The sequence below is a fragment of the Pygoscelis adeliae genome, unplaced genomic scaffold (genome assembly GCF_000699105.1).
Source record: "Pygoscelis adeliae isolate BGI_AS28 unplaced genomic scaffold, ASM69910v1 Scaffold63, whole genome shotgun sequence".
Classification (NCBI taxonomy): domain Eukaryota; kingdom Metazoa; phylum Chordata; class Aves; order Sphenisciformes; family Spheniscidae; genus Pygoscelis; species Pygoscelis adeliae.
Window position 1 is genome coordinate 1,197,408 of NW_008824414.1, and position 17,707 is coordinate 1,215,114.

Genomic DNA, 17,707 nt, shown 5'->3' on the forward strand with positions numbered 1-17,707 from the left:
GGGCAGGATGGGGTCGTCTCCGACAGCAGCAGCCGAGAGTTTGGGGATGCTGAGCACGGGCTCTTGGTTTTGTATTTATTTTTTTGTGTGTGCTGAAAGGCTCATGTGCCGCTATTGCCAGAATCTGTCTGGAGGGCAATGCTTGCATGCCAGTAATTACAAAGCGAACTCATTAGTTAGAAATAAAGCCGAGTCCAGAGAGGATGGGAGATGGGGAGGAGGGGGAGAAGCTGAGCCAATGGTTTCTGAAAAGCACTGGCCGGGGAGGTTCAGCCGCAGCCGTCCAGAGGAGCGTCCCCTCCCTGGTGTGCAGTGATTTGGAAAGGCACCAGGGACTATAGAGTTACTGTAGGAGCTGAAATGCTCTTTTATCTGGGTTTTGTGCACTCTGTCTCCTAAGCTCGCTCTGTCACAGACACGTAGCTGCTTTTCTTCTTCCAGCCTTGACCAGACACCCATCCCCAGCATTTTGCAGCAGATTTGGGGAGGTTGATGCAATTTCTCCCTTCGAGCTGAAGGGAATTGCCAAGTAAAGAGGAGCAGGGTGGCTGGGAAGGAGCTGTACAAATTCTGTGGGACTCGCTCCATGCTGGAGGGAGGGAGGTCTCGGGGGAAACATTTCATGCACTTACCATTTGAAGGTGACATTGTATTTAAAATGTGAGAGAGGCAGTTTTCTGTGCTGCTTAAATTTAAAAAAAAAAAAAAAAAAAAGTCTTTCTGGCAACCGATTTTGATTTTTAAAAAAAACTAGTTTGAGAAATATTTTTAAAGTTCAGCTTAAATAAAAGTTATGCTGAAAAGAGATTTGAATTTAAATCTGTTTCAAATATCCTTTGTCCATCTTGTACTGAAACTTTGTTTTAACATACATTTTGATGTGTTTTCAGGACTGAATCCTTCTATATTTCAGTCCTTTAAGGGCTTGCGTGAAAATGCTGTATCAGAGAAGAGTTATTACTGTTAGTTTAGTTATCAGAACAGTTATTACTGTTAGTTTTATGTAAATATGTATGCACATATTTAAGTAGTGTCACCTTCCCCTAATCCCATCCAAAATGCTCAGTACTTGTCGAGAAGTTATTTTCCTTTTTGGAGCATGGAAGAAGCTCAACGTATGACTGATCTGATAATGTGTTTATCTGCAGCCTTTATGTGAAATGATTTTAATATCAAAATTTTTTTTGTAGAAAACACACCCTTGCTTTCAGGTTTGAGCTTATCAGTTTATTTACAGCAAATGTGTTTAACAGCTTAAATGTATTTAAGATGACTTCCACTGAGCGGTGTTATGGGCAAGCTGCGAGATGTCAAATTTACAATCTCACCCACGAGGCCGCTCTGTGCCTGCAATCGATAGGGACTAGAATGCTTTAGGTCTTAATTAACGTACAACACACAGGCAGTCTTTGATGTGTAGCCATGTTTTATTTATTTTGGGAGGGAAAAACCAGCAGAGTGTTTCTAACTTGGTATAAAAATAACGGTAACTTGACTGTGAAAAAAAAAATCCCTACATGCCTAGGTTAAAAAAAAAAAAAATTCCTCCTGTTTTCTCCTTCTGTTCGTACAGGGAAGGAAAAGGCAGGGAGAACATGAGATAGTTTATTATTCATGATCGCGATCTTGTCTTCTAATTCATGGGTTTGGCATTTCTCATTAAAACTCTGAATATAGTCTTTGTGCTTTTGCTAACGTCATGAATCTGATTGTATTAATATGTTCTCAAGGCAGAACCTATAAAAGCAATTTTCTAGTCTACCATAAAATATTCATAAGAATACAGGCTTTTTTGTTTTGATGATGTGTTCGTTAAGCAGAGAAGGTTTTATTGTTTTCGGGAGGGCTCTGTAGGTCAGAAGCACTTGCTGCTTCTGTGGGGAACTCATGGCATTTCAAATAGGGTTTTTTTTTTGAGACTGAAATAGTAAGAGTTGGGGATGACGCAGCCTCTGCCGGGACTCTGAATGGGAATTGTGGTTGTGATCTCTGCAGCTGGTGCCCCGTGCCCGCGCGTTGGGCGTTTTGGGGGGGCATGAGTCCCTTTGGATAGGAAATGGGAGGTTTGTTAAGTTTTCTCAGGACCGTTATCCAGCATGGTGCAAGTTAAGGCTCTTACTAAGGAGTAAAGCAGGAGCTGTTTATCACAAGACACAATCACAAGTAGTAGTGATCACAAGTAGTAGTGTATTCCTTCTGGCTGAAATTGGATTTATTTTAACATGTTGAAAGCTTTTATTTTCTGATTCTAGGAAACACAGTGTTTGGATCATAAAGGTGCATGTAGGAAAATGCACGCGGATTTGAAGGAAAATTGCATTTAGCCTAAATAGCGTTGACAAATTCAGTGAGCTGTATTGAAGATAAACAGATTTACATGGAGACCGGGTAAGCAGGAGCGAGTGACTGCTACCTCTGTATTAGTAATGCTGACCTTTAGTCCACATGTATAAAAGATGGGCGATGTTATTGCCAGGTGTTCAGAAATCTTCAGCTGGACATAAAAATAGTCAATGCATTTAAAAAGCTTGTGATTCACGGAGCCCGCTGCGCTGTTTGGTTTACTGACTCATTGGGTTTGATGCTCTAGGATTAACCGTTTCGAGCTCTCCTGGACCCTTGGGGGCTATATGAAGTTGCATTAAATCATACTCAAGATTATCTTTGGGGAGTTTTGGAGCTCTGGGGTATTTGTCTATAAATTTGGGGAGCGGGGGAGTAATAGGAGAGCTCCAGGTAACGCTGTGCTCGTGTCTATCCAGTGCTTGCCTGGATGTTGTTCCATGTGTATCCCGTGCATTGCTGATGGTGATGTGTGTCTACGTCCTTACATTGGGGTGATCACTATAGGTTTGATTTGGTGGGCTAAGACCGAGCTGAGTTGTACAATTCTGTTTTGGCTTCTTTTAAAGGTAGATCTAATTCATGCTGGAAAGCTGCTGCCCTGGTGAAACGGTGCTGCATCCTGTGGAGTTCCCCTAGATTTGCCACCGGCTAAAATTGCTGTTATTCCAGGAATAATCACTGTGTGTCTTTCGTAACGTATAGTAATTACATTAGTAATACTCAGGATATAATATTCATATGCAGATGGTTAAAATGGATTTTTGATAGCCACGGTGTATCATAGTCTTGAAGGTGGATTGCTTTTGGGGGCTTCTTTTTGTTTTGACCAAATAGCTGTAAATACCTAGTTTGCATTAGGACTCTTTTTTTTATTTTCTCTCTCTCCCCAGTTTCTGTAAAGGTCCAACATAGTAATGGGATTTTTGCTGGCATGGAAACTTTACTCTTGTACTTTTCCAGGACGCATCCCCTTTTCCACAGTCCTTGGGACACACGATGGTTTCAGAGTGCACGTCTTGCCCTGTACACCGTGCTGCCGGGGCAGGTACCGTATAGATATTGGGCCGTTATGGGGTTTGCCTGAGCTTGAGCAGTGCAGGAGGAATCCAAAACATTCTTCTGTCACTCTGAAATACTGAAATCCTGGCAAACCTGGATCTAATTTAAAGCATTGCATCTGAGATGAGAAGTTTCTGAAGCAATAGTCCGTGAAACGAGATAGCCTCCACAGGGCTGGTTTCGAGGTGTCAGCTCCCACTCACGTGCGGGGAAAACGGATGAAGGGTTTTTTTCTGTGCGAGTGGCTGCAGCAGTTGCCATAGGGATGCAACTGCTATGTGGGCAGGAGTGGGAAGGGGCTGACCATGGTACCGGCCACGTACGAAAGCATTGGCTGTTCCCGAGGAGGGCTTAGGAACATGTTGTTTAGGTGGGTTTGAATGGTTATCTATAGGCAAGAGCATGGTGTTCTCCCTGAAATCCCTGGCTGTGGTTCAGCAACCCGTGGCGAGGAATTCCGGGTCTGGTCGTGCGGGGGAGAGAGGGGAGCAGGGAAAAGGCCACAGGAAGGAAAACAATAGGGAAGTGGAGGGAAGAGCTTGTGGGTTGAAAAATAGCAACGCTTCCAGTAAAGTGACCTTTTGCAGAAAATGTTTCCATCCAAAAAAAAAAAAAAAGTCTCCTCCTCCCCAGCACAAGCTGGACATAGGGAGGGGGAAGCATGCTGCTCTTGCATGCATACTGCACTCCTGCAGCCTGCTTTGGGGGGGTCATATGTGATGGAGCAGGAGGCAGCCCCTGCACCCTGTGGGTGCAGGCAGGACCTGCTCACAGTGTCTTGGGCAGGAGGGATGGCCTGGCAGGGCACTGGATGCTCCAGCTGCTCCACGAGCTCCAGCAGCATTGGCCTGGCTGTGCTTTTTAAAACGCCACCACTTTGCTCAACATCCCCCTTTCCAAGGAGCTGCTGTCTAGGGTGGAGTTGCCTTTCCTGTGGTCCCTGTCCTTGCATTGTGGCCTTGCCCTTGGCAATGCATTTTGGTTTACATGGGGCCACCTTACAAAACACCCCCAATTTTTCTGAATTACTCTACGATTTATTTTTATTTTTCATTTTCTTTTTCTCTGCCTCTGTGCTTCATTAGCTTCAGATTTTACCAGCATCAACTTCTCTTGCATCAGTTACTGGCAAAAGTATATAAATGGATGGCATTTGGGGAAAACTCTATTAAAACTCTTTCTTTGGGATTGATGATACTAATGTCCTGGTAGAGTTCGTAACGTTATGTGTGGACATTTGCTGCCTATCGCTGTTGCTCTCTCTGGGGGATGGCACAGAAAGGGGACAGTGAAGTGGCTTGTATGACCGGGGCTGCATGCTGTGTTCAACACAGTATTTATTTCTAACAATTTACAGTTGATTTCAGGTGACCTCTGAGGACACACTGCTTGGAAGAACACAGTCAACTTGTTCTGCACTCCTGTCTCGCATCCTTGAGGATGTGGCTGAAATCAGACCTAAGATTTAATGATCAGGCTTGAAGTGAAATAAGAGTTTAATTTCGTATAAAATGAAAGATCCTCTTCAAGTAGTGTTTCCACGGGTGACGTACAGGCGGTGAAAGCTGGCGGTCCATCTTAGTAAAACTTCTCCTTAAGCCTTTTGCAGTTCCTAAACATTTTCCATGCTTTTTCCTTTTGAATTGGAGTTTACTTCACCAGCTAGTTCGTTTGTAGGCAGGGAGAAGTTAGCTTTCACCTATTAAAATTGCCTTTGCTTTTGCTTTGGAAGGATGTCTGTCCTGCTGGGGCTGGCCTTGTGGTAGCTTGTACAGATGGTTTTGTAGTAGGGTGGCATCTCTACCCCCGTGAGATGCCTTCCCCAGGCACATGCAGGAGCCCCGCAGTCTCCTGGGCAAACTCCGGGTAACCCTTTCACGTGGAGTAGGTGTCTTAGCAGATGTGTGACTGAGCCAGCTTCAGTGATGCTGCTGATGCTCCCTCCCAGTCTTGCAGAAACACATCTTAAATATTAAAAAAGAAAACACTAGATAAAATAAAAACTCCAACCAACCAAGGAAAAAAAACCCAAACCCTTTATTTTCCAATTTTGTTGAAGGTCAATGTTTTTGAAGGGTTAGTCTCTTTTATTCTGCAGATGATGTTTGTTCAAAGGTATCAGAAGAGTTATTGAGTGATTGCCCTGTAGAGAGAGGCATTAAATGTGGCAAATGTATGGAGTACATGTGAAATGCAGAACTGTCATTCAGGTGGAATTTAGAAATCTTTAGTCATTCATGGAATGGCAGTAACTTTTTTTAGCAGAAACAAGCTGAGTTCAGTTATTGCAAAGGTATTTTTTGTAGATGTCTGTTGCTGCCCTTTTTTATGACAAGCCCCTTGTCTTCAGGGAGATTATTTTTGTGTAAGCAAAGAACTGATCATTACTACACAGATAATCAATGTGATAGTTTTCTCTTTTTTCTTCTGTTAGCACACGTCTCTTGGTACACATTACTATTCTCTACCTTAGTCTTGGTTGTGCTTCAGGTTTGTCCCACTTGGAGGTTGAACAACAGAAGCAAGTCTTTGCATAGTTACCATTTGGGCACCTGCTTCCTATCTCTGCCTGCTCTGCAGCATCCCCATGCTGCCTGTGAGACGCATTTGCACCTTTCTGGTGGTTGCAGTGAGGAAGTCTAGTCTGTCACCAAAGCACTTAACAATTTTTCCTAGATGCTTCATTACCCATTTGCTTTTGGCTAAGCTCCTTTCCAAAACTGGTTATAAAGGATATTGCACATAGTGTTTTTCTGCATAAGTTTCTTAAAGTGGGACCCTCATGTCCCTGACCATAGGAGTCCATCAGTTGATCCGTTGTAAGTCAAGACTGATCCTTTCTGTGAAGTCTTAGATTAATCTTTATCCTTCTTATTTCAAGTGATGCTAGAAGAGTGGAACGGAGGTGTATGTTTGGAATACACAGATGTAGAATGGTATCAGGAAGGGTCATGCACAATGCGTTCAAGTCCTTTGCTTTTAGAAAACACACATATTTGTAGGAGGTGGTGGCTGGAGGAAAACTTCTTGAACTCTGAATTCCCGTAGTGCTTTTTTACCACTTAAGAAATGGTGCGAGTTTGATGGTGCTGTTCTTGATTCAATCCATGGTTCCTCAAGGTCTTTGCTGGACACAGTATGAGAACTAGATCCCTGTGTCAATGGGGAGTACACTCATCTCTCCTCCTGTGTTTTCACGTTGTAGTTGATGTGACCACAGCACTGCCCTTGCAAGTTGCACCAACTTCAGTCCCGATGGATCTGCGCTTGGACCACCAGTTTTCCATGCCTGTGACGGAGCCGACGCTGCGGGAACAGCAGCTCCAGCAGGAGCTCCTGGCTCTCAAGCAGAAACAGCAGATCCAGAGACAGATCCTCATTGCCGAGTTCCAGCGGCAGCACGAGCAGCTCTCCCGGCAGCACGAAGCCCAGCTGCATGAACACATCAAAGTAAGTGATGGGCAGCCCTGTGTTGGGTGGTGTGTGAAAGCATCCCCTCACCAGGAGGAGATGCACAAACTAATTTATTTTGGGGGTGGAGATACTGTGCTGGACTTGCTAACACCTGTTTAGAGAATGATCTTTTGTAAAGGGATGCGAGCACCAAGATTTAGAAGGGGGATAGGGTGGAGGAGAGGAAACAAGGTAAGCTGGTGTCATGTTAAACGTTATCCACCTGTCTGCATGTACTCAGGAGTCCTGTGTCCCATGGCCAACAGGTGGCCTGCTTTCCCTCGATTTGGGAAATTTCAGTAGAATTTAACCCAACAGGAGGACTTTTAAGTTACCTGTTACTAATATCATTATTTGGGACTAGAATGGCATATAAACTGCTCGCTGGACATACGCCGTCAGCGCAAGTGCAAACCAAACGTTTGGACCTTAGTGTCTGCAGGAATAGGAAACGCAGATGCAGCGGGTACAGGTAGGTCTGCACACCATGAGATTTTTCGGAGTTGTGCGGTGCAAGTTAGGCACCGGCTAGGTGCTTTGTGCTGCTCTGTTACATGGGACAGAGAGGAAATGTAACGTACAGGATAAGTAGGAAATACAGTTTAGAAGATGGCTGTTGCATAGTGAAAACGTTAGACATTATATAAATATTTCACAGTGATAGACTATTGCTATGGTAACATAAGCTTTCAGAATTGCTAATACGCTCTCTTTTCAAAGGGGGATTAGCACTGCACATGGTAAATAGCATTAATGTAATATTAAAAAGCAACCTCAATTCAACCTTATATAACTTTCATTTTAATACAAAATACACGTCAGAGTGGGGAAGATAGAATTAAAAGTTAATGGTATATTATTTACAGACTTTTCAAACACAGATATGAGTCTGGGTTTGCAAGAACAGTTGCTGTTTGAAGACTGATTAACAGCAAATGCTTGTGTCCTTAGTGGGTCCTCTGTGTTCTCTTCAGGACAAAGGTGTGGGGAGGCACATGTGTGTAAATACATTTATGTATACACTCATATGTATGCATAATAAGTGTATGTGTGTGTATATGTATGTAGTTATGTACATATACATGTGTATATGTACATACATATACACAAATGTATATGCATTTGTGCGTGAATAGCACAAGAACAGTTACAGCATCTGCGGTTCACATAGTACATTCAAGAGGAAAGGATGGGAAACATCTGTGACATTCCCTTATTTCCTTGTAATTGCATGTGCATTTAGATACTTGTCTATTAAAAATAAGAAACGGTCGTTCAGGTTTAATGGACAAGCTCTGAGCACTGATGATAGGAACATATTTGCTGTCATTTATGTTAAAGCTATGACTGATTCTGGTAAAAGTCTGTGTTAGAAGGAAGTTGAGATCAAATTTTGAGAAGCTAGTTAGCACAGTATATCGAGACCATTAGGTAATGAGGTTCTTCCTCTAATTTTTAAGCGAAAAACTTAAAATAGGAATGATATAATCCTGTATGAAAAAGGATGACCTGCAAGGTGATCTCCCATAGTAGTAAGTGTGTCATCGTGCCCAGAATTGCTTTAAAAACAAAACAGCACATTATTGAAATAAACCCCATGATATCTCAAAAATAAAATAAATCCAAACCCGTACACTAACATGTCATTGTGATGCACTTCTTTTTGGGAAAACATACTTCTTACATTTGTGTCCATAAGTCAGCCCACATTTAGATGACTCTTGGATTAAACCAACTTTCAGAAACGGGCAGCTGTGTTAAGTGTAGTGACTGTAGGTGCAGGGAAGCTATTATTTTATCCAGAGAACTAAAATTTATAACCTTGTGTTTGGACTTTGAACTTTGAGCTGTTCAGCTCCTTTAATGGCTCAGAAAAAAGCAGGGGGGATATTAAAGCAAATAAAAAACTTTTATCCTGTGTAAGTGAAGCACTAGGGTTTGAACTGTGAAATTTGGTATAGAAATAGTCCTAAATGAAGATGCAGAGCTCTTTTTGGAAGAATTGAGATGTGTTTTAAAAATCAGCTGTTCAGGGTGTGTCGTAAACATCCCATGTGCACACATGCATGCATGCACAACACGCTGCTCCAAGCATGCAAGGGAGGACTTGCTCTTGCACATACATTGGATCAAGGAAATGCTTCCTACTGCTTCTTTCTTCATCTTTTAATGCCACGGGCAGGGAGCGCACAGCACGCAAACTTGCCTGTTTTGTGAAAGGTCTAAGCAGCTGTGCTACTGCTGGGCGTGTCTCTGGCATGGGGAGGAGCAGGAGTGGGGATGCAGTCTATCATCTTTTCTGTTTCCTCAAACACTGAATCTTTAGACTAAATACATGAAGGAAACAGCAAATTCTTGACATCCTCTTTGGGAGCTCAGAATAAGTTCGTTTCATTTGATGATTGGCTTATGGCATCGCTGACAAGATTAAGAATTTTATTAGTCTCTTGTCTCCAAAGCAAAGTGTTCAATATGCAGAAATAGTTTAGACTGAGCAATGTAGTTGTGAGATTATTCAAGCTGAAAGTGTTTCATAGCCTGAGTTTACGGTATTGTAATGAAGGTATCACAAGTCCATCGCTTTTGCAAACTTTTGTTCTCAAATTTCTTCCTGAGATGAAATCTCACTTTGTGTAAGAAAAGGCTTGGGAACCTAAACCTACCCAGATTTCTGTTGATTAAGATTATATGTAATGACTAGAGTGAGCTTGCAGCATGCCTTACTGCTGTACCAGGTTTGGTTCATGGACATCTTCACTGTCTTCCCTGACATTGGGGTTTTTCGATTCAGAAAGCAAACTTTCAGCAGCTATTGCAAGGTGATTGTGCATTTTGCAAACTTACTTCCTTTCCAAAAATTTTGGGCTCCTGCAGTTTGGTTAGAATTTTCAGCATCAGAACAACCTCGAAATCTAATGAAACACAGCAAAAATTAAAAATGCAAATGTGAAAGCTCTAAACTTACTCTGATGTCAAACAAAATGGCAGTTCTTTGACTTTCTCCCTGGCACTGGTTTCCTTGGAGATGATCAGGGCCTTCGTTAATCATAGTATTAAGTCCTGCAGTTGCTTTGTAAACTATTTCTGTGAAGCGGGAAGAATTTCTGCATCTTTTTGCATAGCTAGCACTATCTAGAACCAATTAACATGGCTTTTTTCTTTACAGCCTAGCATCCACCATTTTAATCAACAAGTGCAAAGCATTTATTTGTTCGTCTGTTTGTGTACTTGAGCGGCAATTTCTGTGCTTTATTCTGTCTCATGCCTGTTTCTAAATCCTTTTGCTTACAATTCCTAGATTGTAAGCATGTTTTTGGATATAGCAGACCAGCATCTAGGTACAGTTACATATACAGAGAAAACACTGCATTGGATCCCTCTTTTGGCAAGACGTTCAGGTTCAAGTACCTTTGCACTCTTCCACTTAGAGATGTTGAATAGTTTTGTCGACAGGAATTCAGTGGCTGGGCATCTGCTGCTAAAAGAAAAAAAAATATTTTTGATGCATTTCTGAAGCAGCTCTTGTATCCGGGGGGGAAATTCTGTATTTTGAACAGATGTACATACAGCCAGCACTGCTAAGTTACAGCCAACAGCACTTTGAAGATTTTAAAGAGCTTACTCATTTTAAATGTTTAAACACTTAGCTAGTACAACAGGAATCAGGTTTTGTGTTTTTCTTTCTTTTATTAGTTTGGTGTTGGTGTGAAAGAGGAACTGTTCTGATGGGATGTGAATTAAGAGGGGGGGGAATATCTCTCCCTCCCACCCCCCAAACAAAGCACCTAGTATAAGAAACATCTTAAGGTCTTAAGTAAATGAAATTTGGCTTGAAAAATGCTGGCGTGTCTTTCTTGTTTTTCTATTCAAGTAGATAACTATTTCCTATTGAAATCTGAAGTTTCGGTATCTTCCAGAACTTGGTTTTATTCCAGCAGCCCAGTTTTAATCGTCTGATATAGTGCAAGAGGAAAAGATATGGGATGGTCACAGTCCTTCTGCCTGCACATGCGATCCCTTCCCTTTTCTCCCCCAAGCAGTCCTTGCTTTTATAGACATTGTATTTTGGAAGAAATGGCCTCCACATAAAGGTGGCAAATTCCAGAAGATCGTGCAATTTGGAGAGCCAGGCTACAAGTGAAATATTTGTGGAAGGGAAGTATAATGGACGCAGTTAGAGCTCAGCACATGGAGGGAGTGGGATCATTGCACGTGGGGAGTAACAAGAAAACACTGACATGCTTAGGAGAAATAAGCCGAGCCTTATGAAGACTTCACACCATATGGAAATAGAGAAAACTGTCTTTCACAACTACAGCGCAGCTTTGCAGATTGCTGAGGCTCGACATCCGAAAGCGGCATGGGAAAGGAAGCCGGAGCTGGTGAGCACTGGAGGCTGCTGCGGGCTGGCTGGAGGCAGAGGCGATGGCTCCTCTCTCCTGTAGCTGCTTACCTTCAGCAAGATGGATCTTCCACTCAGGCGTGCGTTGCCAGATGTGTAACAATATTTATAGCCTTCAAATCTGCCTTCCTAAACAAAACCAAGGATGGAATAAGGAGTCTGGCACCTGGGCCGTTCCTGGTGAGACAGTGGAGAGCCTCTCTGCAGGTCGCAGTGTGAGCTTTGCTTGACCTTTGATTGCAAAGGAATCAGCAGTGAATTTTTTCCTTTGTGAGTCATTCATTCCTGGCCAAGATCAGCTGGAAGTTACCAAAAGCTTTTCCATTTGCCTTCTGGTCAAGGGCCGGAGCAAAATGATTGAAGAGGGGCAGGATCCACGCTTTGGCAGGGTGAGCGGCACCTTGGGCGGTATGAGCTTAGCAGAGAAGCAAAGGACGTGGTGGGTAATGCGGTTAATCTCTTCCGTCCCTGCACTGCCCAAGCTCGAAGCAGGGCTCTTCCCAGCTCTGGCTGTTTTACAGCTAAAGCCGGAAACTTATTCAGGATGCTGACGCACATCAGCGTTAGCACATGACAGCAGACACCAGAAGAGTCTTGATGGTGATGGAGTAGCAACACAGGCAAACAGCTGAGCCTCACAGCTCCTCGTGGACCTGAAATCCTAACCTGGAGGCATGCAAAGATGTTAATTCTGTCATGCAATGCTATTCCTGGTTTTCCTGTCATCTGAGAAAAGAGTATTTGTGTGCATCAGTAGCAGAGGGGAGTGCTAGTCTGTACATGCAATGTATACAGGATGGTCAGAGAAGTCATGGGTTTGCATATGAGCAGCAACAACGAAAGGAGCTTTGTAACGATGTTCGCTGAGGAGTGATTCTGAAATTGTTTTCTTTTTATTAACACAGTGGTTTCCTATGTTTAACAGTACGCTATGCTGCTTAATGGCTTTATGCCAATAAATAAAAATTCATGGAATGTTTTCAGACATTGGCTTTATACATATATATATATATATATATATAGCAACGTTCAGATAAAGCCTGTAGAAGTGGTTTTGTTAGTTTTTGCTGGTTTCAGATGACATTTTTTTCATCAGTGTAGCTTCCAAGCCCTGATTGAGAGGTGGTAACACATCTAAGGTGTTAGCCCCTTGTTCGGAGACATGGGGTGAAACTCTCTGGCCATTCCTTATTTTTGTTTTGGAGAGTAAAAGTCTTTCAGGGAATCTTCCGAACAGATTTTGCAACGCTGTAAAGAAAATGTAATTTTTTTCCCAAAGATATCTAGACTTAATAGGTGTCATGTTGATGTTAAGGTGAGAAACTGCTCTTTGTTTTCATTTGGAGACACTTGCCCTTGGAACGGCAGCTTTGCTTGCAGGATAGCTCATTGGGCACAAATCACATCGTCTTTTAGTGTGGCTGCTTTCAGTGTAGCCCTTGACAGTATCTAGAGCATCTTTTTGGTGGCCTCTCTGTGTCGATTCCTACTTAACAGGAAAAAAATGTGCTTGTTTCAAATCTGCTGATAGGGTTGGTGTCATCTGCTTCTCTCTTGCAGCTATGCTGGGTGGCACCTTCCCTGTGCACCCAGGCTGGGAATGCTGAAGGTGGCACCTTAGTTCCTGCAAAGCATCCCCTTCTCCCTGTGTCCTGCTCCTCACGTTGGACTCTGGAAGGGCAAACTTCCATTTTACACCCCCGTGCCCTGACTCACATTGCTGAGCATGTCTGCTCCATCCTTCCTGCCTGCAGCAGCCAGCACGGAGGGACTCCCTCTGCTCAGTTTTGTGCCTCTCTTGTACAGAGCACTCGTTCCTCACAGCCTGCATCGTTTTCAAGAGAAACTTAAAAAGCCCGGAGATACCAGGTGTCCGCCTCTGTCTGTATTCTAACATGATAGGATTATTCATCTTGGAAAACTGCAGCTGGCTACAGTCAGTGGTAAAAAAACAGCCCGAACATTTTGTGCCTTGTTACTACTTGAATGCATTGTACTGTGCTCCCTTGCTATTTCTAGATGGCTTCCCGTTCTTTTTCAGTGACCTTGCCTCATTTTTCTGGTACGCAGAGCTGACTCCAAGACTTAGACCCAGATCCTGCAAAACTTAACTTCTGATGAAAGTAACCCTGGGGAAAGCTTTTGTAAGATCAGAGCGTTTGCTCTCTTTGAAGGGGGGTGACTTTCCTCAGTCTCAAAGTCAAGATCTTTTCCAAGAACAGTGAGGACAAATATGCACACAGAGGGGTGGGTAGTGTCAACAAATTCATATAGCAGCTTGGACACCTGTAAGCCCCATCTCTTGGTTGAAGAAGTAGTCATGCAGCAGGCTGGGTTAACTTGAGCATCTTCCTACCTAGCGTTGGTGGTTTCTGGACTGAAGCTGGATTGCTCAGCCAGGAAGATTGTCTGCCCTAGTCCTTACAGACCTACTTTAAACCCAGTAAAAGAAGCACGTTTCCTTTTGGCTTCTTCTGAGATGGGCCACGGTTTGTAGGCTGAAAGGAGCAGAATGAGAACTCCAGATTTTTCCACGTTTGAGACGCAAAAACCTCAGTTGAAAGTGAAGTCACAGATCTTGCTGCAGCCAGTGGGACGTGGTGGCTTTCATCCTGTGAATCCCTGTACTGGTGTCCATGGAGTCTGCTGGTACAGCTACCCTTATCCTCCTTGCACTATTACTCAAGTGTCTTTGCTCTGGGGCTTCACAGCTTTCCAGGAGAACACAGAGGTTTTCTGACCCATCAGCGGTAGGAGATGAAAAGCCTGTTGCCCCCTCAGCTCAGCTGCTCCATGTTCCTTTGGTGAAGCCAGAGAAGAGAAACTCACCCAGTGCATTTTCTTGTTACTTAATCTCCTGAAGTTGAACTTAAATTGGGTTGACTTTTGGGTGTTCTGAAGGCTGAATATCTGACGTAAATGGCAGAAATGTCAGAGTTCACTGGCTGACAAACAGATACAGGATCTTTTTTTTGGTAGCACATGCTCGCTTTTTCTGTGAGGTCCAAACAGCTTTTGAAGTGGTCAAATTTCTGTTCTTTCATCCTTTATAGCATGAGTTTGTCTCCCAGTAAAATGTGTGTGGGGCACAGTGATTTATGTTTTTTTTTAAAGCTAGAAGCCTTATGGTCTCTATTCAGTTTGGAATTCCAAAATAAACAGCAGAAGAAGGAATATTTTGCAGTTCACACCTCTGACTTTTCAACTCCAATTCGATCTTATTTTTGAACTAGATAAAATAGATTGGAAGTAGTCAAAGAGAACACATAGAGAATCAGGGCACGAGTAAAGAAATACCCAAGTGAATCCTGCTGTTATACCAGGAATATTGACCTGTTAATATACGCCATCACTGATAAATTAATGTTCATAAACTTTTAAGTCCTGTTGCTGAATATGGTCTTTTAACAAAATTCAGCTGTTGTATGGGAGAATGGTAAATCGTGTTGTGAATAACTTCACTCGTGAACACACAGTATGAACAACACTGTTGGATTAATCTCCATGTTTAAGTTTCCTGTTGAACTAGTGGCAGTGTGTAAAAATGATAAATATTTGGTATTTACGTTGCTGGCATGTTACCTTTAAAAATGATGGTTCTGCTGCACTTGCATGAGCATCAGATGATGTTGAACATCCATTTTTAGCATGCAGCCTTCCTCCAGGCACCGTAGGTGCTGGGACCATCACTGCCTTGTGTCAGACAATGAGCAGCACTTTGCAGTCCGCTTCACCGCCATGTCCACCCTCTGTCAAATGGAGCTGAACCCGAAATCACACAGGAACAGCAGCTGATGAAGTGTGTCAGCAGCCATGCTGCCAGTACTCCACCCTCGCTGCTTTTCCCCCCGACTCTTTTTTCCTCGGTTGTTTGAGAAGCCTGGCAGGAGCACTCCGGTGAGGTCTTCCATCCCTGCCAGCTGGCAGGTTTCATTGCTTTTCCTTCATACAGGTGATCGGGAATGGTGGATCCGTGGATACAGCCATGCTCCTCCTTTTCTTTATTCATATTTCCTTCTTTGAAATGACCAAAACCCAGTGGTGGCTCCTCTAGCTGCTCCCATTGCAGGATCTCTTTGTCCTACATCTCTGCTCCTGATGCTGATTTTAGCATAACATTCCCATTCTAGCTCCTCTACTCCCTGCACCCTGAAACAGTTCACAGAGAACATAATTACTCTGTCGAGGACTGAGGTCTGATCACTCATGGCGTGATAAAATCTCATTTAGCATTAAACATCTGAGGCTCTTTCCTTTATAGGACAATTTATATGGTTCTTTGATTTAACAGAGATGCCTTATTGCCATCCGTGGTCAGATGGATGTTCCCTGCTCCTGGTGCAAGGTGTACGGATTTGTCCTCCACTTCTATAATAAAGCATGTAAAGCACAGCAGAGGCAAATGCAAAGGAGTTTTCCTCACCTTTAGAGGGGAAAATGGGAGAAGGAACTGAATATGCTGAATACTAGAAATGGAGCTCACTGCTTTCTACAAAGGGTCTCAGAAACTCTGCTTCTGGAGAAAGGGTAAAAACTAGACTCGAATGGCAGTCAGGGAGCAAAAGGCACATACAAAATGCATTCCCAGTGCTATACCTTTGCAGATATTCAGGGCTTAGAGGGACGAAGCTGCTGTGCAAGCTTTCAGCCTTTTAGGAGAGGTGAGCAGTAATGGGATAGGAAGGAAACTGGGATACAAAATTATATATCCATATATAAGCTGCCAAACTAATAACATGGGACCTTTTCACCTAGAGCTGGTGATCAAGGAACATAACCATCATTCCCTTTCCTGGAGACATTTGAGCCTCATAAACTTGAACACCAGACATTCTCAGTAGGATATGTCTAACCAAGATCAGTCTCTTGCCCAGGAAGCTGTCGGCTGGGAAGGATCGTTTCCCTGTGTACCGAAGAGATGCTGGCTGCGGGAACTTCTGGCATGGGACTGTCTGCTGTCAGCCTGCCTGATAACTGGAAGGCGGCACGCTGAATATACGTTCAGCTGCTGATGTGTCCAAGAAAAGAGATGATAGACGTTCATTCTTCTGAGCTGTGCTTTCAGATTTTTGTGTCTTGGCTTCTGCTGAAAACCACAACTTTTCCCCTCCACTCCCATCTCCCAGTACAACTGATTAATTCTGACTAGCCTCCGGTGCTCCAAGTGTTATCTGAAACACGCCACGATGGAGCCAAGAGAGCGAATCCTGAAACTAGAGCCACAGCCTGAGACTTCAGTAAACAGGATGGGGAGAACATGTAGCAGAGAGTCCGGCCAAAGGAATGGCGTTGAGATGGCTCTAAAATAACCCAGTACAACAATTCTCCCAGAAATCTGTTGACATCTGTGCTTTGCTTCCACCCATAGCTAATAATTTTTTGGGGGTGATTTGATGTGTACATGTTTTGATGAGTTCTTTCTTGGCTATCACCTACGATTTTCCTTTATTTTCACATAATCTGAGCTCCAGATCCTTGTAAATACCTGATTTAACCCACCAAAACTGTAGAACTTTGCCAAAGAGGGTGGCAGATGATTTGCCTTAAAAACACTATTTGTACCAAAGCCTGAACCTCGCTGCCTGCTAGGTGAGAGGACAATTACATGAAGCTTTCGAAAGCATTTACTGTGTCATGCCTTAACTCAGCCTTTAAGAGTACAAGTTCGGGGGGTGCTGAGAAGATCTGCTTTGGGGTTTTTTTTTGGTCTTGTCTAGCATTAAATTGTCGGTTTTGAAGCTAGTATTTAACTTATACGTCCTTACAACTTCTTTGAAGCTATCGCCTCCATCAGAAGGCTAACCTCTTGTTCAGGGGTGGCAGGTGAAGTAGTTGTACAAAGTCTCTGAGCTTGCCTGGAAGAAGTCCTCAGACTGCAATCTTATGACAGGCTGGACCGTGCTGGCATGACCTTAGTCTGAGAAGGAAACCACGTGTATGTGTGAGGAGGAACGCTGACCTGTAGGCGGAGGATCAGACTACCTTTTCATCTGTGTTTCTTCTTAACCTAGCTGCCTTGTGCTGGGAGGAAGTAGGAATTGCCTGCAAATGTGAAGAGCAGCAGAAGTGCTCAAGGTGACATCCCACCACGCTGGACCACCTTCAGTAGATGATCTCAGGCATAGATCGAGATGCAAGTTAGGAGTTGGACACAACACTAAGCTACTTTGGATCCCAGGAAATGTTTATTGGCAATAAGTACGCCAACTGTTGTTCACCCAGACGTGCATGTGTGATGATCTGCATGAGTAAGTGTGAGCTGTCTGGGTACAGATATTTTTACGCTGTCTTCCACTAATTGCAGTAAGCTATTCAAAATACATATTATAAAAACCTAGGAGCCATAGTCTAAGCTTCAAAGCCCCTCCTGCTTTGCAGATGTTAATCAGCTTTACCACGGCGTGTGAAGCAAATGACAGAAGCACCTTTAAAATGACGGTTGTATGG

General features: G+C 43.3%; 1 protein-coding gene across 1 annotated transcript in view; it reads left to right on the plus strand.

Annotated features, from left to right (window-relative positions):
- Nucleotides 1-17,707, plus strand: part of HDAC4 (histone deacetylase 4) — a 235,465-nt gene that overhangs the window by 108,263 nt on the left and 109,495 nt on the right. The window contains exon 4 of the mRNA XM_009320769.1: nt 6,611-6,855. Within this exon, the coding sequence (XP_009319044.1) occupies nt 6,611-6,855 (245 nt within the window). The remainder of the gene's footprint in view (nt 1-6,610; nt 6,856-17,707) is intronic.